The sequence below is a fragment of the Mustelus asterias genome, chromosome 22, assembly GCF_964213995.1.
Source record: "Mustelus asterias chromosome 22, sMusAst1.hap1.1, whole genome shotgun sequence".
Lineage (NCBI taxonomy): Eukaryota > Metazoa > Chordata > Chondrichthyes > Carcharhiniformes > Triakidae > Mustelus > Mustelus asterias.
In genome coordinates this window covers 74,629,628-74,652,994 of record NC_135822.1, presented here as the reverse complement: position 1 = coordinate 74,652,994, position 23,367 = coordinate 74,629,628, and the positions used below count along the sequence as shown (strand labels likewise).

The 23,367-nt window shown below is 49.8% G+C and overlaps 1 protein-coding gene across 3 annotated transcripts in view; it reads left to right on the top strand.

Moving 5' to 3' along the window:
- Positions 1–23,367, top strand: part of adgra2 (adhesion G protein-coupled receptor A2) — a 240,667-nt gene that overhangs the window by 155,954 nt on the left and 61,346 nt on the right. For 2 of the 3 annotated variants that reach the window (XM_078239650.1, XM_078239651.1), the window contains 3 exons: positions 15,455–15,526; positions 17,280–17,351; positions 20,536–20,607. In XM_078239650.1, the coding sequence (XP_078095776.1) occupies positions 15,455–15,526; positions 17,280–17,351; positions 20,536–20,607 (216 nt within the window). Of the gene's footprint in view, positions 1–4,327; positions 4,452–15,454; positions 15,527–17,279; positions 17,352–20,535; positions 20,608–23,367 lie in introns of those variants that run through there. The other variant, XM_078239652.1, reaches the window with a different exon arrangement.

The following is a 23,367-nucleotide window of genomic DNA, read 5'->3' as shown; positions in this document are numbered from 1 at the left end:
GCAGAGCAAGTAATCAGGTAAACCAACAGAATGGTATTGTTTATTGTGAGAGGAATTGATTACAAAGGTAGGGAGGTTATGCTTCAGTTAAATGGGGCATTAGTGAGACCACATCTGGAACGTTGCATACAGTACTGGTCTCCTGATTGAAGGAAAGATGTGAAAGTGTTAGAAGCAGTTCTGAGAAAGTTTACCAGACTAACACCAGGAATGGGTGGGTTGTGTTATGAGGAGATGCTGAAGTTGTACAAGACATTGGTAAGACCACACTTGGAATACTGTGTGCAATTCTGGTCACCCTATTATAGAAAGGATATTATTAAACTAGAAAGAGTGCAGAAAAGATTTACTAGGATGCTACCGGGACTTGATGGTTTGAGTTCTAAGGAGAGGCTGGATAGACTGGGACTTTTTTCTCTGGGGCGTAGGAGGCTGAGGGGTGATCTTATAGAGGTCGATAAAATAATGAGGGGCACAGATCAGCTAGATAGTCAATATCTTTTCCCAAAGGTAGGGGAGTCTAAAACTAGAGGGCATAGGTTTAAGGTGAGAGGGGAGAGATACAAAAGTGTCCAGAGGGGCAATTTTTTCACACAGAGGGTGGTGAGTGTCTGGAACGAGCTGCCAGAGGTAGTAGTAGAGGTGGGTACAATTTTGTCTTTTAAAAAGCGTTTAGATAGTTACATGGGTAAGATGGGTATAGAGGGATATGGGCCAAATGCGGGCAATTGGGATTAGCTTGGGGGTTAAAAAAAAGGCGGCATGGACAAGTTGGGCCGAAGGGCCTGTTTGCATGCTGTAAACCTCTATGACTATAGGTTGGACAGACTGGGCTTGTATCCATTGGAGTTTAGCAGAGTAAGAGGCGATTTGATTGAAACCTTTAGGATCTTGAGGGGTATTCGCAGGGTGGATGTGGAGAGGATGTTTCCCCTTGTAGGACAGCCTAGAACGAGGGGCCACTGTTTTTAAATAAGGGGTTGCTTATTTAAAACGGAGATAAGAGAAATGTTTTCCTGAAGTCTGTGCGTCTCCAGAACTCCCTTCCTGAAAAGGTAGTGGAAGCAGAGACTTTGAATATTGTTCAGGCTGAGCCAGATAGATTCTTGATTAACTCGGGGTGAAAGATGATTGGGGTCGGCAGGATGTGGGGCTGAGGTTACAGTGAGTTAGCGAGGACCTTCTTCAATGGCAGAGCAGGTTGGAGGGGCCATGTGGCCCTATTACTGTTCCTAATTCATATCTTCAGATGTTTGTTCCAACAATACATTGCTCCCTCAGCACTGACCCTCTGACAGTGCGGCACTCTCTCAGCACTGACCCTCTGACAGTGCGGCACTCCCTCAGCACTGACCCTCTGACAGTGCAGCACTCCCTCAGCACTGACCCTCTGACAGTGCGACACTCCCTCAGTGCTGACCCTCTGACAGTGCGGCACTCCCTCAGCACTGACCCTCTGACAGTGCGGCACTCCCTCAGCACTGACCCTCTGACAGTGCGGCACTCCCTCAGCACTGTCCCTCTGACAGTGCGGCACTCCCTCAGTACTGACCCTCTGACAGTGCGGCACTCCCTCAGTACTGACCCTCTGACAGTGCGGCACTCCCTCAGCACTGACCCTCTGACAGTGCGGCACTCCCTCAGTACTGACCCTCTGACAGTGCAGCACTCCCTCAGCACTGACCCTCTGACAGTGCGGCACTCCCTCAGCACTGACCCTCTGACAGTGTGGCACTCCCTCAGTACTGACCCTCTGACAGTGCGGCACTCCCTCAGCACTGACCCTCTGACAGTGCGGCACTCCCTCAGCACTGTCCCTCTGACAGTGCGGCACTCCCTCAGTACCGACCCTCTGACAGTGCGGCACTCCCTCAGCACTGACCCTCTGACAGTGCGGCACTCCCTCAGTACTGACCCTCTGACAGTGCGGCACTCCCTCAGCACTGACCCTCTGACAGTGCGGCACTCCCTCAGTACTGACCCTCTGACAGTGCGGCACTCCCTCAGTACTGACCCTCTGACAGTGCGACACTCCCTCAGTACTGACCCTCTGACAGTGCGGCACTCCCTCAGCACTGACCCTCTGACAGTGCGACACTCCCTCAGTACTGACCCTCTGACAGTGCGGCGCTCCCTCAGCACTGACCCTCTGACAGTGCGGCGCTCCCTCAGCACAGATCCTCTAACAGTGCAGCACTCCCTCAGTACTGACCCTCTGACAGTGCAGCACTCCCTCAGTACTGACCCTCTGACAGTGCGGCACTCCCTCAGCACTGACCCTCTGACAGTGCGGCGCTCCCTCAGCACTGACCCTCTGACAGTGCGGCACTCCCTCAGCACTGACCCTCTGACAGTGCGGCACTCCCTCAGTACTGACACTCTGACAGTGCAGCACTCCCTCAGCACTGACCCTCTGACAGTGCGGCACTCCCTCAGTACTGACCCTCTGACAGTGCAGCACTCCCTCAGTACTGACAGTCTGACAGTGCGGCACTCCCTCAGTACTGACCCTCCGACAGTGCAGCACTCCCTCAGCACTGACTCTCTGACAGCGCGGCACTCCCTCAGCACTGACCCTCTGACAGTGCAGCACTCCCTCAACACTGACCCTCTGACAGTGTGGCACTCCCTCAGCACTGACCCTCTGACAGTGCGGTGCTCCCTCAGCACTGACCCTCCTACAGTGCGGCACTCCCTCAGTACTGACCCTCTGACAGTGCAGCACTCCCTCAGCACTGACCCTCTGACAGTGCGGCACTCCCTCAGCACTGACCCTCTGACAGTGCGGCACTCCCTCAGCACTGACCCTCTGACAGTGCGGCACTCCCTCAGTACTGACCCTCTGACAGTGTGGCACTCCCTCAGCACTGACCCTCTGACAGTGCGGTGCTCCCTCAGCACTGACCCTCCTACAGTGCGGCACTCCCTCAGTACTGACCCTCTGACAGTGCGGCACTCCCTCAGCACTGACCCTCTGACAGTGCGGCACTCCCTCAGCACTGACCCTCTGACAGTGCAGCACTCCCTCAGTACTGACCCTCTGACAGTGCGGCGCTCCCTCAGTACTGACCCTGTGACAGTGCAGCATTCCCTCAGTACTGACCCTCTGACAGTGCGGCGCTCCCTCAATATTGACCCTCTGACAGTGTGGCACTCCTTCAGTACTGACCCTCTGACAGTGCTGCACTCCCTCAGTACTGACACTCTGACAGTGCAGCACTCCCTCAGTACTGTCCCTCTGACAGTGCAGCGCTCCCTCAGTACTGACCCTCTGACAGTGCGGCACTCCCTCAGCACTGACCCTCTGACAGGGCGGCACTCCCTCTGTACTGACCCTCTGACAGTGCAGCACTCCCTCAGTACTGACACTCTGACAGTGCGGCACTCCCTCAGTACTGACCCTCTGACAGTGCGGCACTCCCTCAGTGCTGACCCTCTGACAGTGCGGCACTCCCTCAGCAGTGACCCTCTGACAGTGCGGCACTCCCTCTGTACTGACCCTCTGACAGTGCAGCGCTCCCTCAGTACTGACCCTCTGACGGTGCGGCACTCCCTCAGCACTGACCCTCTGACAGGGCGGCACTCCCTCTGTACTGACCCTCTGACAGTGCAGCACTCCCTCAGTACTGACCCTCTGACAGTGCAGCGCTCCCTCAGTACTGACCCTCTGACAGTGCGGCACTCCCTCAGTACTGACCCTCTGACAGTGCAGCGCTCCCTCAGTACTGACCCTCTGACAGTGCGGCACTCCCTCAGTACTGACCCTCTGACAGTGCGGCACTCCCTCAGTACTGACCCTCTGACAGTGCAGCGCTCCCTCAGTACTGACCCTCTGACAGTGCGGCACTCCCTCAGTACTGACCCTCTGACAGTGCGGCACTCCCTCAGTACTGACCCTCTGACAGTGCGGCACTCCCTCAGTACTGACCCTCTGACAGTGTGGCACTGGGTGTCTGGGATGTTCCTGGTGTCTAAGAGGTGAGGCTGTTATCTGCTGAACCATGGGTGATACCTCGCTGTAATCGCTGCCGTGTCCTGTCAGAAGGGTCTTGGGGTTCTGATTTCAGATTCTTCATCCATAAGTTCAGAGCGCTGAGATCAATGCTTTCCAAAACCCCAGCCTGGGAGAGGAATGGGATGAATGTTTGGATTTCTGAAGTGCTTTCTGAGTAAATAGGATGAAAGTTTTGGTGAAAGGTAATCTTTGTGGAATTATTTATTTAAAATCTACATTTCCACTCCAGCCAAAGAAAAGCCCGGTTCAGTGAGAAGAAAATATTTGGAATGAATTATGGACTGGGTGGCAGAGTTCAATCAAACAGTGTCTTGGTGTCCAGTTCCCCGTTCACTGTCCTCACTCAAAGCCAAGAGGAGATCGGAGCCCACTTCAAACCTAACAATGAGTGACATCAAATAGGAACTTTGCTTCATTGAAGGAAATAACTTGTGAGGTTTGTGCTAAACACATTGTCGAGAAATTTACTCTCGACAGTGTACCTGAACTGGGAGTGTTTGATGGGGGACAGTGTAGAGGGAGCTTTACTCTGTATCTAACCCGTGCTGTACCTGTGCTGGGAGTGTTTGATGGGGACAGTGTAGAGGGAGCTTTACTCTCTATCTAACCCCATGCTGTACCTGTCCTGGGAGTGTTTGATGGGGACAGTGTAGAGGGAGCTTTACTCTGTATCTAACCCCGTGCTGTACCTGTCCTGGGAGTGTTTAATGGGGGACAGTGTAGAGGGAGCTTTACTCTGTATCTAACCCCGTGCTGTACCTGTCCTGGGAGTGTTTGATGGGGACAGTGTAGAGGGAGCTTTACTCTGTATCTAACCCCGTGCTGTACCTGTCCTCGGGGTGTTTGATGGGGACAGTGTAGAGGGAGCTTTACTCTGTATCTAACCCCGTGCTGTACCTGTCCTGGGAGTGTTTGATGGGGACTGTGTAGAGGGAGCTTTACTCTGTATCTAACCCCGTGCTGTACCTGTCCTGGGAGTGTTTGATGGGGACTGTGTAGAGGGAGCTTTACTCTGTATCTAACCCCGTGCTGTACCTGTCCTGGGAGTGTTTGATGGGGACAGTGTAGAGGGAGCTTTACTCTGTATCTAACCCTGTGCTGTACCTGTCCTGGGAATGTTTGATGGGGGACAGTGTAGACGGAGCTTTATTCTGTATCTAACCCCGTGCTGTACCTGTCCTGGGAGTGTTTGATGGGGACAGTGTAGATGAAGCTTTATTCTGTATCTAACCCCGTGCAGTACCTATCCTGGGAGTGTTTGATGGGCATGATGTGGAGATGCCGGCGTTGGACTGGGGTGAACACAGTCAGAAGTCTCACAACACCAGGTTAAAGTCCAACAGGTTTATTTGGTAGCAAATACCATAAGCTTTCGGAGCGCTGCTCCTTCGTCAGATGGAGTGGAAATGTGCTCTCAAACAGTGCACAGACACAAATCATGTGAGAGGCCATTTCCAAATCCCTTCTGTGGTTCGATTCACCGCAAGAGTGCTCGGCAAATAGCCGCCTACAACAGACACACTTATTACAGTGACAGCAAGAGACTCCCCTAGGTACAGTGTGTGTAGGGGCGGGTCACACAAACACTGTACGCTATCCAAGTGTCTTAGTTTATGCTGCAGTACCTCTCTCTCTCTGTCCAATCATCTCTTCCCCTTCTCTCATTCCGATGAGACACACATGTACACACACGCACACACGCACTCACGCATATGCACACACACACATGCGCGCACACATGCGCACATGCACACGCACACACATACATGCACACACACACACATACATGCACACACACAGAATCGCACACACGCACTCACACACAGGCACGCACATGCACACACACTCACATGCACATACACACACATGCACATACACACACATGCACATACACACACATGCACATACACACACATGCACACACACATACATGCACACAAACGCACATGCACACACACACACATGCACACACACATACATGCACACACACGTACTCTCACACACGCACTCACACACAGGCACGCACATGCACACACACGCACATGCACACACACATACATGCACACACACGTACTCACACACGCACTCACACACACACACACGCACATGCACACACACATGCACACACACACACATGCACACACATACATGCACACACACGCACATGCACACACACACACATGCACACACACATACATGCACACACACGTACTCTCACACACGCACTCACACACACACACGCACATGCACACACACATGCACACACACACACACATGCACACACACATACATGCACACACACGCACATACATGCACACATTCCAGTTCCAGGTTTGAAAGGCATGATGCAAACAGATTGGAAAGGCTCCCAGTCACTGCAGCCCACCGTGGTTACGAATCCACAAATCTGCTCAGCCAACCACTTCACCCAGGGGCCAGTGCCCCTTTAACAACGTTCTGTGTGTTTTGAAAAGAGGTTGGAGATAAATATTTTGTACAGATGTGAATGATTAGTGGGGAGACTGTTGCTGCCACAGTAATAAGTGTGTCTGTTGTAGGCGGCTCTTTGCCGAGCACTCTTGGGGTGAATCGAACCACAGAAAGGATTTGGAAATGGCCTTGTTACAGTCTGCTAATGACTGCCCACCTCAATGCAGCAGTGTGTCTCCAGGAAAGGAACTGTCATCACAGCCAGCGAGAGGCCAGTGAAAACAGCACTCCACATTCTGCCAACAATATCCACCTCATCTTTATTCCTGAGTGTGTGCTATATATAACCAGAACAGGATTATTCCCACGTGCCTGCTTATCCCAGAGTCTCCATGACAACTTGTATATTCTTCCCCCCTATCAGGACTGCTGGCATATCTTCAGCTGTGTGTTCTTCTCTCTCGCTCCTCCCTGCATCTCTCCACCTCTCCATCTCTCTCTCCACCTCTCCATCTCTCTCTCCACCTCTTTGACTCAATTTTTATTTTATTCATCCCTGCGACATGGGCGTCGCTGGCTGGCCAGCATTTATCACCCATCCCTGGTTGTGCTTGAACTGAGTGGCTTGCTAGGCCATTGCAGAGGGCAGTGGAGAGTCAACCACGTTGCTGTGGCTCTGAAGTCATGCGTAGGCCAGACCGGGGTATGGAAAGCAGATTTCCTTCTCTAAAGGACATGAGTGAACCAGATGGGTTTTTCTGACAATCGACAATGGTCTCATGGTCATCAGTAGGTTCCTAATTCCAGATATTTTTTTATTGAATTCAAATTCCACCATCTGCCGTGGCGGGATTCGAATCCGGGTCCCCCAGAACATTAGCTGTGTTTCTGGATTAATAGTCGAGCGATAATACCACTAGGCCATCGCCTCCCCTACATGTAATGATTAAAGTTTCTTGGGGCATATCTCAACATTAATGGCACTATCTCAACACTCCAGAGAAAAACAGAAAGTTCTGGAAAATCTCAGCAGGTCTGACAGCCTCTGTGGCGAGAGAATAGAGCCAACGTTTCGAGTCTGGATGATTCTTCGTCAGAGCCCCTGTCTCAACACTCGCTGTTGTTGTAGGTGAAGTGGTGAGATGCTGCATAGGTCCAGGAGGTAGGGGTGGGGCGACCGAGTGTAACTGTATGAAGGAGCGGTTGAAATTCCCAGAGCCAGTCTCTCATCCCTCAGCCCCACAGGAGCTGATCCGGCCACCATTCCAGTTTCAATCTTGAAATGACGGGGGTATCAGGAGACCCCGTAACCTCAAACCCCACTGTGAAATATTCAGCTACCCCTGCACCCCATCCCAACCTGTGCTTTCTGTTTGGGAAATCCTGCCCATTTTCCTGCTTCCCAGGGAGATCCCGGGTCACAAGGATTTCCAACATTTATTAAGGATCGGCGCCAGGATGGAACATACCTTGCCCTTGTAAGGATTATCAGAGAGTTACTGGCCCCCCTGTTAAAGTCAGTGTCTGTGTTGTCAGCGTGCAAGCTGGAGTGTATTGGTAGGTGTTTGTGTGTGACTGAGTGAATATTTTGATGGATATTTGTGTGTGTTGGAGTGTGTGTTCTGTCTCCAGCTGATGTTCCAACTAAACCAGTCAGATTCCAGTTGGAACCTGGTCTGATAGACCCTTTATCTTTTATGTTGAATTGTGGAGGGCAGCTACTGAACAGAGTCACAAGAGTCAGCCAATGAACTTTTCACAAAGGGATAGAATCATAGAATCCTACAGTGCAGAAAGAGGCCATTCGGCCCATCGAGTCTGCACCAACCACAATCCCACCCAGGCCCTAGCCCCATATCCCTACATATTTACCCACTAACCCCTCTAACCTATGCATCCCGGGAGACTAAGGGGCAATTTAGAATGGCCAATCAACCTAGCCCGCACATCTTTGGACTGTGGGAGGAAACCGGAGCACCCGGAGGAAACCCACGCAGACACGGGGAGAATGTGCAAACTCCACACAGACAGCGACCCAAGCCGGGATTCGAACCCACGTCCCTGGAGCTGTGAAGCAGCAGTGCTAACCACTGTGCTACTGTGCCACCCACAGATAGATATCTGTCTGGAGATGATGGATGTAGAGAGGATGTTTCCTCTTGTGGGAGAGTGTACAACTCCAGGTCACTGTTTAAATGGGTGACCCCTTATTTCTAAAACAAAGATGAAGAGAGTTTCTTTCAGTCAGAGAGTTGTGAGTCTTTAGAACTCTCTTCCTGAAAAGATTGTGGAAGCAGGGTCTTGGAATATTTTTAAGGCAGTTGTGGACAGATTTTTGACAGCAGGGGGGGGATAGGTTACTGGGAATAGGCAGGGTGTCGATTTAAGGTTATTGTCACATCAGCCATGACCTTCCTGAATGGTGGATCAGGCTCGAGGGACCGAGTGGCCGCCTCCTGCTCCTAATTCGCAAGTTTCTGTGATGTTTTTGTGTCTGTATCAGTGTGTACCTACATTTTTGCCTGTAATTATTTGTGTACATCAGTGTGTGTCAGTATATATTTTTCTGCGTGTTTTGGTGTGTGTGTATATTTTTGTCTGTGCGTCTGTTATGGTGTCTGTATGTTTTTATCATTGTGACTTTGTCAGCGTGTGTCTGTATGTTTTTGTCCGTGTGTCTGTATGTTTTTGTCCGTGTGTCTGTATGTTTTTGCCCGTGTGTCTGTATGTTTTTGTCCGTGTGTCTGTATGTTTTTGTCCGTGTGTCTGTATGTTTATGGCCGTGTATGTATGTTTTTGTCCGTGTGTATGTTTTCCCGTGTCTGTATGTTTTTCCCGTGTGTCTATGTTTTGCCTGTGTGTCTGTATGTTTTTGTCCGTGTCTGTATGTTTTTGTCCATGTGTATGTATGTTTTTCCCGTGTGTCTGTTTTTGTCCGTGTGTCTGTATGTTTTTGTCTGTGTGTATGTATGTTTTTCCCGTGTGTCTGTTTTTGTCCGTGTGTCTGTATGTTTTTGTCTGTGTGTATGCATGTTTTTCCTGTGTGTCTGTTTTTGTCCGTGTGTCTGTATGTTTTTGCCCGTGTCTGTGTGTTTTTGCCCGTGTCTGTATGTTTTTCCCGTGTGTCTGTATGTTTTTCCCGTGTGTCTATGTTTTTGTCCGTGTATATCTGTATGTGTGTGTGTGTGTAGAGTTGTTGTGGTTGGGGAGTCCCTGCAGCGGTCTGTGCTCCGGGCAGTGCCAGTCAGTCAGCCCCTCTATAGCTGCGGAGGGCAGTGTGTGTGTGTGTGTGTGTGTGTGCGTGTGTGTGTCTGTGTGTGTGTTGTCCCAGCCTGCATACGGCAGTCCTCAGTGACAGCTAGTCACCGCACTCTCTACTCCAGAGCCCTGTTGGGCCCGAGGCCTCACCAGGTAATTTATGGGAGGCCAAAGCAGCAGCTGGCGTCTGTATTTTGGGTTCTAATGATGGCGGGGAACAGCAGGAGGGAGGGAGGGAGATTAGGGCTCGGCCAACCTGACTGCTTTTCCCATTAAGCCAACAAGAAAAGTATTGATCGTGAACCGGGGTCTCGCTCCCAAAGACAGCGTCACTGACACACAGGAGTGGGGACTGGAGTGAGAGGCACTCACAAAATGTCCAGCCAACTCTGTTCCCAGGACAACGAGGCCTTGCTGTCTCTGGGCACAGCTTTGCTGTCATCCCAGACTTATCCTGAAACAGGCATTCCATCCCAATATCTGGGAGGTTTTATAGAAGGTGTTAGTCACAAACTGGACTGTTTTGCTTCTGTCCAAATTGGGTCTCTGCGTGCAGGCGCTGGGAAGACGACAGGAAGTCTGTCCCCCCTCACACTTCCGCAGGCCCCCTTGTCCTGTTGACGGGATGTCAGTTCACACCCGTGGACTCCAGATGTTACCTCAGACCTCACAAAGCCCTTCAGGGCAGCGATTTACTTCACACACTGTAAAGAGTTAAATTATTGGCACACGATGCCGTGCATCCTCTTCGGAAGGCTGAGGGTAAGGTCTGACCGAGATAGCCAAGCAGAGGGTAGATCAACTCTGGTCGGGGCATCAGAGGGACAGACCCCCCTCCCCTCCCCCCAGAATAAGCTGAGGACACTGAGCGTCAATTGTTGCTTACAATACTGCGATTGAAAGAGGCTTTTTTGGGCTGAGGGTATTGAGGGGAATGGACTAAAAGCAGGAAAGTAGGGTGTTTAGGGACAGAGCAAACCTACTCAGAGTGAATGCACAGCGGGCTGGAAGGGTTAAAGGGGCTGAATGGCCTCCTCCTCCCCATGCCTTGAGTACATTGTGCCAGTGTGGGCCGCACGTCTTCTGCATGACTAAGCAGCTGCTTTACATTAAACTTTCACCCAATAAAATGTTTCCAATTGTTTTGTGCAGTTCCTTGACGTGTGGGAGTCGAGCTCGCAGTCCCAGATTCCAGCTGCACATTGTGAAACATGGAGCTTCTTAAAGCTGCCTTGCCTGGTCTGCTCCGCTTCCCTGTGCTACTGGCCTGAGTAGTGAGGCCTGCACCTTTAACCGGCCAGTCTGAAAGGAAGAAGAACTTGCATCTCTATAGCACCTTTCCCAATCCCAGGAGTGTTTTAGACCCAGTGAAATGATTCGGAACCTCAGTCACTGTTGCGATATTACATCTGATTCTAATCAAGCAACAATCCATGTTCTTTCTCAAATACATCACAACATCATTTTTAACTGAAGGGAGCCAGCAGGACTGGCTGTCCCTGAACTGATGTTAATCCAGCTCCCTCACACTCTCAGTAACCCCTCTCCGTCCCCCAGCACCCTGTGTTACTGACTGTATCTGTACTGATGTTAATCCAGCTCCCTCACACTGTCACTCAGTAACCCCTCTCCCCCAGCACCCTGTGTTACTGACTGTATCTCTATTGATGTTAATCCAGCTCCCTCACACTGTCACTCAGTAACCCTTCTCCCCCAGCCCCCTATGTTACTGACTGTATCTCTCCTGATGTTAATCCAGCTCCCTCACACTGTCACTCAGTAACCCCTCTCCCCCAGCACCCTGTGATACTGACTATCTGTATTGATGTTAAACCAGCTCTCTCACACTGTCACTCAGTAACCCCTCTCCCCCAGCACCCTGTGATACTGACTGTATCTGTACTGATGTTAATCCAGATCCCTCACACTGTCACTCAGTAACCCCTCTCCCCCAGCACCCTGTGATACTGACTGTATCTCTACTGATGTTAATCCAGCTCCCTCACACTGTCACTCAGTAACCCCTCTCCCCCAGCACCCTGTGTTACTGACTGTATCTTTACTGATGTTAATCCTGCTCCCTCACACTGTCACTCAGTAACCCCTCTCCCCAGCACCCTGTGTTACTGACAGTAGCTCTACTGATGTTAATCCAGCTCTCTCACACTGTCACTCAGTAACCCCTCTCCCCCAGCCCCCTATGTTACTGACTGTATCTCTCCTGATGTTAATCCAGCTCCCTCACACTGTCACTCAGTAACCCCTCTCCCCCAGCACCCTGTGTTACTGACTGTATCTGTACTGATGTTAATCCAGCTCCCTCACACTGTCACTCAGTAACCCCTCTCCCCCAGCCCCCTATGTTACTGACTGTATCTCTCCTGATGTTAATCCAGCTCCCTCACACTGTCACTCAGTAACCCCTCTCCCCCAGCACCCTGTGATACTGACTGTATCTCTACTGATGTTAATCCAGCTCCCTCACACTGTCACTCAGTAACCCCTCTCCCCCAGCACCCTGTGTTACTGACTGTATCTCTACTGATGTTAATCCAGCTCCCTCACACTGTCACTCAGTAACCCCTCTCCCCCAGCCCCCTATGTTACTGACTGTATCTCTCCTGATGTTAATCCAGCTCCCTCACACTGTCACTCAGTAACCCCTCTCCCCCAGCACCCTGTGATACTGACTGTATCTCTACTGATGTTAATCCAGCTCCCTCACACTGTCACTCAGTAACCCCTCTCCCCCAGCACCCTGTGTTACTGACTGTATCTTTACTGATGTTAATCCTGCTCCCTCACACTGTCACTCAGTAACCCCTCTCCCCCAGCACCCTGTGTTACTGACTGTATCTTTACTGATGTTAATCCTGCTCCCTCACACTGTCACTCAGTAACCCCTCTCCCCAGCACCCTGTGTTACTGACAGTAGCTCTACTGATGTTAATCCAGCTCTCTCACACTGTCACTCAGTAACCCCTCTCCCCCAGCACCCTGTGTTACTGACTGTATCTGTACTGATGTTAACCCAGCTCCCTCACACTGTCACTCAGTAACCCCTCTCCCCCAGCACCCTGTGATACTGACTGTATCTGTACTGATGTTAATCCACCTCCCTCACACTGTCACTCAGTAACCCCTCTCCCCCAGCCCCCTATGTTACTGACTGTATCTCTCCTGATGTTAATCCAGCTCCCTCACACTGTCACTCAGTAACCCCTCTCCCCCAGCACCCTATGTTACTGACTGTATCTCTCCTGATGTTAATCCAGCTCCCTCACACTGTCACTCAGTAACCCTGTGAATGTTCAAGGTGCTTTCAGTCATCAAGCCTCACCGTTTAATAAAGTCTAAATCCCGAGGGGGAAATTGTAATGAAAATGTTGCCATTAAATTTAATTGGAAGTCATTGGAAGTGGTCTTTAAAGGGATGTTGAGCCTGGCTGTTAAAGGGTGTCCTGTTTCTGCTCAGTATTAACAGTGTGTGACAGGAACTGAGAGGGGAAAGAGAGCAATGCTGGTCTACAGGACCCTCCCAAACACTCTGCTCCCCCCTGCTAACAGGCACTGCTACAAGCTGCACAAACACTCAGTCTTGTGGAAGTGTCGCACATTGAGCAGAGGCACATGGTGGCTGTTTTATGCTGTCCGCTGTGTCTCGGGGGGTAGTAACTTCACCCCTTAGTAAGAAGAATCTGAGTTGCAGTCACCTTTCCCATCACCCACATCCTGCTGTGAACATTAACCTTCCTGGTCACCTGTTCACCTACTGGGCTGACGTGTGTGTGTGTGTGTGTGTGTGTGTGTGTGTGTGTGTGTGTGTGTGTGTGTGTGTGCTACACTCTCAGTGTCAATGTAGCCTCTCCGATCCCGTGGCCGATATTATGCAGCTCAGGGAACTCCCAGTTCTAGTGATGATTCATCCCTCGCTGATAAAGTTTCATCTGGTCGTGATTACGTTGCTGTCTGTGGGATCTTGCTGTGTACAAACTGGCTGCTGCATTTCCTACATCACAACAGTGAGTGCATTTGAGAAGCACTTGAGTGGCTGTGAAGTGCGTCAGGTGTACTGAGCATAAACAGAAATCTATTTCCGCTTTTCTGTCCCCCAGATACAGGGGGTGGGTTCAGGAGCTGAGGGAAATGGCCACCCTCTCTCCCCGCCCAGTGGGGCAGCTGCGCTGGAACAATGGGAGCAAGTGTTTCTATTCCGGTGGTAATGGGAGACGTGTCTGCAGGACAACTGAGTAAACAGCAGTCTGTCGGACACAGGAGGCCACTTGTCATTGTCTGGATATCTGCTTACTGTGGAGAATGAATTTCAGAATCTCGCCCCTCTCGTCAAGGCCCTTTCCCATCACCCACATCCTGCTGTGAACATTAACCTTCCTGGTCACCTGTTCACCTACTGATCGGACCCAGGGAGAGTAACGTGTCTCCCTGCACTCCCCCCGATAGATGCGCTTTCAGTGGGACAGCCTTTCCAAGGCAACTCACAACACCAGCAACCCCCGTTTGTAAAACACTCCCTTCAGCTCATTCAGAAAGAAAGAAGTTATATTTTTATTAATCCACAACCGATGGAGCACCCGAAGAGAGTTCGCAGCCAATGGAATACTTTGTAAAGGGCAGTCCCTGGTGTAAATGCATTGGACAGCAAGATCCCACAGACAGCAGTGAGGTGACGGCCAGGTAATCTCAGCAATAAATATTGCTCAGGACACTGCCTACCTTTCTTCTCAAAGATTTGCCGTGGGATCTTTAAGAACCTCGTGTCTCAGAGACAAGAACAAACTGGGAGTCTTGAGGCAGGGGCTTGTCTGAGGAGCCAGCCCCGGGACCAGGCTGTCTAAAGCTTGGCGGTGTGTGGCGGGGTCTCCTGGCTGATGGGCTGCAGTCAGGGTTTCACATGAAGTGAGCTGTCACCCTCTGAACTGTGGCAGTAGATCACACAGTGTGAAGGTCACAGGGCAATGTCAGATAGCAGACTGACAGTCCGGGGTCTATGCAGAGGTCATAGGCCTCGGCACACACTGCCAACACAGATAATGATGACACTGCATTGCAGTAGCCAGAGAGGTCGGAGGGCGAGAGGTTAAGAAGTCCAGGAGAGCAGTCAGAGGTCAGGTTAGGTTAAGTACATAAACGAGAGGCTGAAAGAAAAGCAAGCTGTGAGTCCTGAGAGAGGTGGAGAGCTGAGTCGATGTGCGAGGGAAAATGCGGGCCCGACTATCACGAGAGAGGCTCCTCGATTTTCCAACCCTTGGGAATTATCCCGGAGCCTCCAGAAATAAAAGGTGAAACCACTGCGAGCAAAATTCAATCCAAAACCGTCTGCCCTTTCAGCCTGAACTCCTCTGTTTATTGGTGGTAAAATTCAGGGGAAGGCGAGGGCAGTTTGATGGGGTGGGAATCTGTCCGGCCAGGGCTGACACATGGATTGGATGATGTGGAGGATGGAGTGAAACATTGAGGATCTGCTGCATCTTCCTGCATTGACACCGTGTGCAATGAATGGTCCAACCTCGCTGTTTTACACAGAGTTTATTGTGTCACTTCCTAATCTCAGTAAGAGCCGTGGTTTCAAACACTCCAAGCTGCTGCACACGAGTGTTCAAAGGTGGAATATTGACACTAAAGCACAAATATCTGAGTGACTGGGAGAGGGGGCTTCGGGAATCTGCTGGATTTGAAGGGGATCTGTGCGGATTTGTTCTGATCTCCTTGGTGTATCTCTCCTTCCCGCAGGGACCTGAAGAATAACCTGATCAGCACCGTTCAACCTGGGGCTTTCCATGGACTTCCGGCCCTTAAACGACTGTGAGTAATTCTCATTCTACTCCAGAGTGGCTACCCCCACACAACCACCCACACAACTACCCACACAACACCCCCAAAACCCCATACAACTCCACCCACAACCGCCTCCCACAACCGCCTCCCACAACCGCCCCCCACAACCGCCCACACAACCCCACACACAATCCCCACCCCCCCAAACCCGCCACATCCTAGAATGGATCATCTTCCACGTGGCCACATGAAATTTTATCTGGCACCAACTAGACCCCCCCTAAACTGTGGTCACTGTGATTCCTGCATCCAATTTACAGTGTTCCCCAGCTTTGAATTGTCTATTATTCCTTTGTGGGACACAGTTGTCGTTGGCTGGCCATTATTGCCCATTCCTAGTTGCCCTTGGAGGGCAGTTGAGAGTCAATCACATTGCTGTGGCTCTGGAGTCACATGTAGGCCAGACCAGGTAAGGACGGCAGATTTCCTTCCCTGAAGGACATTAGTGACCCAGATGGGTTTTTCTGACAATTGACAATGGTTTCATGGCCATCAGTAGATTCTTAATTCCAGATATTTTTTATTGAATTCAAATTCCTCCATCTACTGTGACGGGATTCGAACCCGGGTCCCCAGAACATTAGCTGAGTTTCTGGATTAATAGTCGAGCGATAATACCACTCGGCCATCGCCTCCCCCTGCACATCTCCTCACTCTGTCCACGTTTCTCTGTATCTGTTAAGGAGCAGCAGTCCCAACACTGACCCCTGGAGGCACCATTATTTACAACCTTCCCATCCATGGAACGGCACTCTGTGGCTGGAAGTTTACCGACACGCCTGCCCCGATTCTGGGGACGGTCGAGGCTCGGAGAATGGCATTCTCTGTTGGGCTCGGGTGAGATCGTACGAACCTCGGGCAGACGTGCCGGTAAAATTCCACTCTGTGTTTTCTACCTGGAACCAGCTTCCTCTCCATGTTCCCAAATTCCTTTTAGCAGTGTGCAGTATACAAGATTATGAAGGGTATAGATAGGGTGAACAGTGGGAAGCTTTTTCCCAGGTCGGAGGTGACGATCACGAGGGGTCACGGGCTCAAGCTGAGAGGGGCGAAGTATAACTCAGACATCAGAGGGACGTTTTTTACACAGAGGGTGGTGGGGGCCTGGAATGCGCTGCCAAGTAGGGTGGTGGAGGCAGGCACGCTGACATCGTTTAAGACTTACCTGGATAGTCACATGAGCAGCCTGGGAATGGAGGGATACAAACGATTGGTCTAGTTGGACCAAGGAGCGGCAAAGGCTTGGAGGGCCGAAGGGCCTGTTTCCTGTGCTGTACTGTTCTTTGTTCTTTGTGTGCGTGCAGCCCACTTTCCCATCCCTTTCTCTTCCACACAAAAGCTGAATTTGCACCCAGTTTTCCTTGGATTGAGAAACAATCCCGTATGGCATCTCCATTTCGGAAAACCCACAAACACGTTTCCTGCAGAGATAGCCTTTGCTCAGAACCTCTGCTAGATTTGTCAGGCGTTACTTTGTGTACTGCACCCCGCGCTGCCCCAGCTTTTCAACCCTGGTCTTTAAGCTTCAGAATTCCCGTTCGCCGATGGAATGGACTTGAGAAAGTTGCTTAGTGCTGAGGTTGAACTGAGCAGAGGTGTACAGTCAGCAGTGCCGTGGGTGTTGGCCAGCCTTTCTGATGTGATTTAACACATTTACTGTTGAATCCTGTATTCCAACTGTGCAAGTTCTTTATTAATTATGTTATCTTTTTAATCGCAGAGACCTCTCCAATAACAGAATTGGATGCCTGAACCCTGCAATGTTTCAGAGCCTGACCAGCCTGACTAAATTGTGAGTAGGTTCAGTCTTAGCTACTGCCCGTGTACCTTCTGTCTCTGGGACAGGTTAGTTTCTCTTTGAGTAGAAAAGGTGAGGAAGAGATTTGATGGAGCAGTTCAAATCATTTCAGGATGTTGCTCGTGTCAATCATAACCTCTTACAGGTGGACCAGGAAGCAGAGAACACAGATTTCAGTTGATTGGCAAAATAACCAGAGGTTGGCATGAGGTAAAGATGTTATGACCAGGAACGCACTGATTAACAGAGCGATGACAGCAGATTAATGATAACTTAGAAAATTAATAACCAAAGGCAAGAAATTTGTCAGTGTAATGGGGAAGGGCAGGTGTATAGATATAGTAATGATGAGCTGAATGGTCTCTGTGATTGTGTTTAGTGATCCCCACAGGCACCCTGGCATTATCTTTGGGTTCTTGCTTCAGGCCAGTGTCCTTTTGGTGATCCCAGGTGTTTGCCTTCAAAGAGGTTAAGTTTTGGGGTAAATGGTTGCCAGGGTGGGTGATGTAACAGCGTGGGGAAGGGGGTCTCTCTGAGGTTCTCACCCAGAGATAACGGATAAATTTGGAACATTGGAGAAAGGGTCGAAAAGAAAAGAAGGAAACTTGCATTTAGATAATGCTGTTACCATCCTGAGAGTGTCCCAAAGCGTCTCCAACGAATGAGTTACATTTGGAGTGTGAGGTCAGCACAGCTCTCAAACTGTGCACAGCGAGATCCCACTATCAGCACTCAGATAAATGGCTGGTTAATAATTTCTCACGGTTGTCAGTTGAAGAATGAATGTGGGTTGGTACACTGGTTTTTGTGACTGTACAGTGAGTCAGTGGATCTTTATATTGTCGAACCAATTCAGAACATCAACTCCACATTCCGTCTACTTAGAACATCCTGTGACTTCCTTTATAGGCAATAATCTTCCTCCCTCTGCCATAAAAAATATTCAATCACCCTGCCTCCACTGCTGTCCTGGGAAGAGAGTTCCAAAGATTCACAACCCTCTGAGCGAAAAAATATATTCTTATCTCCGTCTCTTTAAAATGTGTCCCCGAGTCTCTCCTTTCAGCATCCACTCTGTCGAGGCTTATATCCGATATCTCTCAATCAGGTCACCTCTCATTCTCCTAAACTCCAATGGGTACAGGCCTAGTCTCTTCAACCTTTCCACACAGGATCAGCCCCTGAGCCCAGGTATCAGCTTCCTGAACTGCTTCTCATGCAGTCATAGCCTCCTTTAAATAAGGAGATCAAAACTGTACACATTATTCCAGATGTGGTTTCACCAACACCCTGAGCAACTGCAATAAAACTCCCCTACTTTTATATTCCATTCTCCCTGCAATAAACACCAGCATTCCAGCTGTCTTCCTAATTACTTACTGTACCTGCATACTAACTTTTCCTGATTCATGATACCCAGATCCCTCTGTAGCTCAGAGTTCTGCCATCTCTCTCCATTTAAATAGTACCCTGCTTTTCTCTTTTTCCGACCAAAGTGGGACCAGTTCACATTTTCCTACATCATGCTCTATCTGCCAAACTTCGCCCATTCACTTCACCTCTGCACGTCTTGTTTAAACTCCTTCTGCCCTCTTCACAACTCACTTTCCTGCCTCATCAGCAAAGTTTAGTAATCTATACATCTGTGCCCTCCTCCAAGTCATTGATAATAAACTGTAAGTAGTTGAGGCCCCAACACTGAACCCTGTGGCACTCCATTCGGCACATCCTGAAAATGACCCATTTATGCTTATTCTCTGTTTCCATTTAGTTAGTAAGAGTTTTAACAACACCAGGTTAAAGTCCAACAGTTTATTTGGTAGCAAATGATGGCATTTGCTACCAAATAAACCTGTTGGACTTTAACCTGGTGTTGTTAAAACTCTTACTGTGTTTACCCCAGTCCAACGCCGGCATCTCCACATCCTTTTAGTTAACCAATCCTCTACCCATGCTAATATGTTACCCCTAACACCATGACCTCTTACTCTTTGTGGAGTAACCTTTGATGTGGCTCCTGGTCAGATGGTTCCAGAAACCTCAATACACCACATTCACAGCTTCCCCTTTGTTACTTTTTACTTCCCCAAAGAACTCCAACAGATTGATCAGATGTGATTTCCCTTCCATAAAACCATGTGGACCCTGCCTGATTGCACTGAGATTTTGAAGTGCCCCGTATAAACCCCTTAATAACAGAGTCCAGCGTTTTCCCTGTGACAGATGTGAAGGTAACTACTGGCCTGTAGTTTCCTGATTTCTGCCTCCCTCCTTTCTGAATAGAGGAGTCACGTTTGTCCAATCTATTTGTAGATTAAAATCACCCATGATTATTGCCATACCTATCTCACAAGCCCCCATTATTTCTTGCTCCATACCATGTTCCATGGTGTGGTTCCTGTTCGGGAGCCTGGAAACCACTCTCACAATTCCTCATCTTGGCTGAACAAGCCCGGTGGGCAGGTAGAGGTAACTCTGAGGAACAAGTGGCTTGTGATCTTTGAGATCACTTTTATGTTCCCCTCTCTCTATGTCATAATCCTTTCTCAAGAAGAATCCTGAGCTCAGCGAGGGACATTGGGGAAAGGTTGCCCCAACTGTCTGTGCAGAATACATCACAGCAACTGTGTCGCAAGTCTTGGTGCATCGTGCTGTCGCGTTGCTTCTGAGAAATAATAGATTGTTCTGTCTCCACCTCAATGGAATGAGATTCCCTTCAAACTGACTATTGTTTGGAATAGCACAGGAATAACTGGTGTTTATACAGAACTTTTAAGCCAAGGTGCTTCTCAGGAAGGTTATGAAGCAAAATTTAGATAGTAAGCCACATAGTAAGATATTAGGATGGGAAATAAAGTACGATTGAAGAGTTTGGTGTTGAGGAATGTCTGAGGAGAGAGATGTTTTGGCAGGGAATTCCAGAGCTAAGAGTCCAGACAGCTGAAGGCCAAGCCTGAAGATGAGGATGTACAAGAAGCCGGAATTAGAGCACGCAGGCATCTTGGAGGATTGTAGGGCTGGGGGAGTTTGCAGAGATAGCGAGGAGTGAAGCCACAGAGCGATTGGAAAACCAGAATGGGGGTTTGGGCTGCTACAACCCTGCGCTGCGTTCTCAACGTTTCCAGTGTTAAATTGTCACGTTGCTCTGGGAGTTTCTAACCGCTGGTTATTTACACAGGAACCTGTCAGGAAACATCTTCTCCACCCTTCACCCAGATCTGTTTGGTGCCTTGGTTTCTCTAAAAGCTGTGTGAGTATGACGGAGATTGTACAGGTTCATGCTCTTGCTTCCCTTCCCTTCTTTCAGCCTCAGTCATGGGCTCTAGAGTTGGAATATTCTGACCTCCTGACTCCTGTACTGTGCTGAATCTGGGTACGGGCGGGTGCCTCGCTTTTGCTTGGGTTTGCGGAGATTACACCTGTTTCCAGTGGGCGGAACTGGATCAGTTCATGGGCATTCAGCAAGGTGGAGTATAAACCCCAAGTGAACAAGCTCGTCGACTTCCCTCCAAAGCCCACAAAGTGATCCTACAGATGATTGGCCAGTGTGATTGTACATTCACTATTTGAATACATGCTTCATTTCTAATATATTAAAAATCTTGCCTCTATGTGCACTGACTATCAACAAAACCTTAATTCCTGTTGCAATGGCTTTGTCATGATGTGGAGATGCCGGCGTTGGACTGGGGTAAATACAGTAAGAGTTTTAACAACACCAGGTTAAAGTCCAACAGGTTTATTTGGTAGCAAAAGCCATATGTGTCAGCCTATTGCATTGAGAAAGTCTTGCCCTCATATACATAATGGGAACTCCCTATGTAAACATGTCACACTGTAGTTACGCCCTCCCTCCAGTGATGGTGCTGTCACACCTCTGTGTCTGCTCTGCACCAAGACAGAGCAATGCCTTTGCTCCAGCTCCACTCTGCTTTCCAAATTGGCCCAAGTTTTACTGTCAACTTGCAGTGAAGTAATATTAAAACAGTATCATATTCTGTAACGCCAAGGGCAGAATGCATGGTTGTAAAATGTAGACTGAATTATTATTGCATGTCCTGCTCCAATCCTCCGTTGCTCTTTAAGCATCCTTCACCTGACTATTACATTTAGTCTTGGCACATTGCCACAGGAGGGGAGCTGGTTTGAACTGAAATGCTATGTTAAAATGTTTCACCGAGGAATGCCATCAACTGCTGCTGATGTCAAATGCAGTGACCTCCCTGTCTTAGCCAACCTGTCAGAGAGTGTGGGAAGCAGTGAGTCACAACTCTGAGCGCCAATAAACCGCTGCAGTGACACCGGGCAACACGGCAGTGGGTTCTGTGGCTGTGAGAGAGAGAATAAAAACACACAAAGTAAAGTCTCTCTCTCCCCCCCCCCCCCCCCCCCCCTCATCTGGCTTGAATTAATTTTGTGAATTTTATTTAGAGGGTCACAGCAGGTATAAATCTCAAAGTAATGCTGAATTAATCCATTTGTTGATCTGGAGATAGGGAGGGGGCAAAGCCATTGAAGAATTTGAACACAAAATTATGAGGTATGAAGCCAGACTGATGGTGTCTTTTCTGATTGTTGACTGTACCCCACGGGCAAGGACCAAGCAGCAGGAACTTTGCTGTGAATCTAACCCATGATACCATAAGATACAGGAGCAGAATGAGGCCGTTCGGCCCATCGAGTCTGCTTCACCATTCAATCATGGCTGATACGTTTCTCATCCCCATTCTGAGGCAGGTTCCCAAGAGTTAAAGGTCTGTGTACCCTTCACTTTGGTGAACTCACCGGAACGTCACATTTAGAAGATAGAACAGTACAGCACAGAACAGGCCCTTCGGCCCTCGATGTTGTGCCGAGCTTTGTCCGAAACCAAGATCAAGCTATCCCATTCCCTATCATTCTGGTGTGCTCCATGGGCCTGTCCAATAACCGCTTGAAAGTTCCTAAAGTGTCTGACTCCACTATCACAGCAGGCAGTCCATTCCACACCCCAACCACTCTCTGCGTAAAGAACCTACCTCTGATATCCTTCCTATATCTCCCACCATGAACCTTATAGTTATGCCCCCTTGTAATAGCTCCATCCACCCGAGGAAATAGTCTCTGAACGTCCAAATGGACGTCCAAAATTTCCTGATTGACAGCTATTACTGGGATGTTACTTGTATCCTGTTAGCCGGGGTGAATGTGTGGGATAGATACGGGGATAGGGTGGGGGAAAGGGCCTGAGTAAGGCACACTGTCAGAGAGAGTCGGTGCAGACTCGATGGGCTGAATGGCCTCCCTCTGCACGGCAAGGATTCTATGATGCCCCTATTGTGAAGACCAATGGAAAACACCTGTTCAATTCACCAGTTTTCCTGTTTTCCAGTATCCGCTCCCCAGACTCACTGTCTCTCGGGACACTGCTCAATTTATTAACTCTTTTTTAGAAACTCTTGAGGGTGATTTTACCATTATTTTCTAGGTGCCGGGCAGACTTGAAACTGGGAGAGTTTCAGAGTGGTTTTCTGGGTGTGTTTTCAGGCCCCCCCCCCCCGATACGCACACTGCCCACACAATTCTGAGTAAACCTGTTGCCCGCTGCAGAAGCCTGTGGGCGGGGATTAACACGCCCAAAAGCCTGCAGAGGGAGCTAGTGCGCATGTGCAGGCCTCTGATGCTGCACGTGCTCATTAGCAGTAGCAGGGGCCCGATAGACAAGGGAGAGCTGTCAGGCCCCTGCTGCGGCAGGCTGCCTGAAGCAGGTCCCCCACCCCCTGCAAATGTGGGGGCCCGAGGCCTGAGATACAGCCAACCCCCCCACTCCCCAATCGTCCAGACTGACCCCGGACCCCCCCTCCTCCCACCGATTGTTGCAGACTGGCAGTGGGCCCCTTCCCCATTCGTCCCCTCCCCATTAGCCCCCCCCATTAGCCCTTCCCCCCCCATTGCCTCTCCTCCTATTGGCCCTGCCCCCACTGCCCCTTCCCCCATTAGCCTCAACCCACACTGGCCCCACCCTCACTGG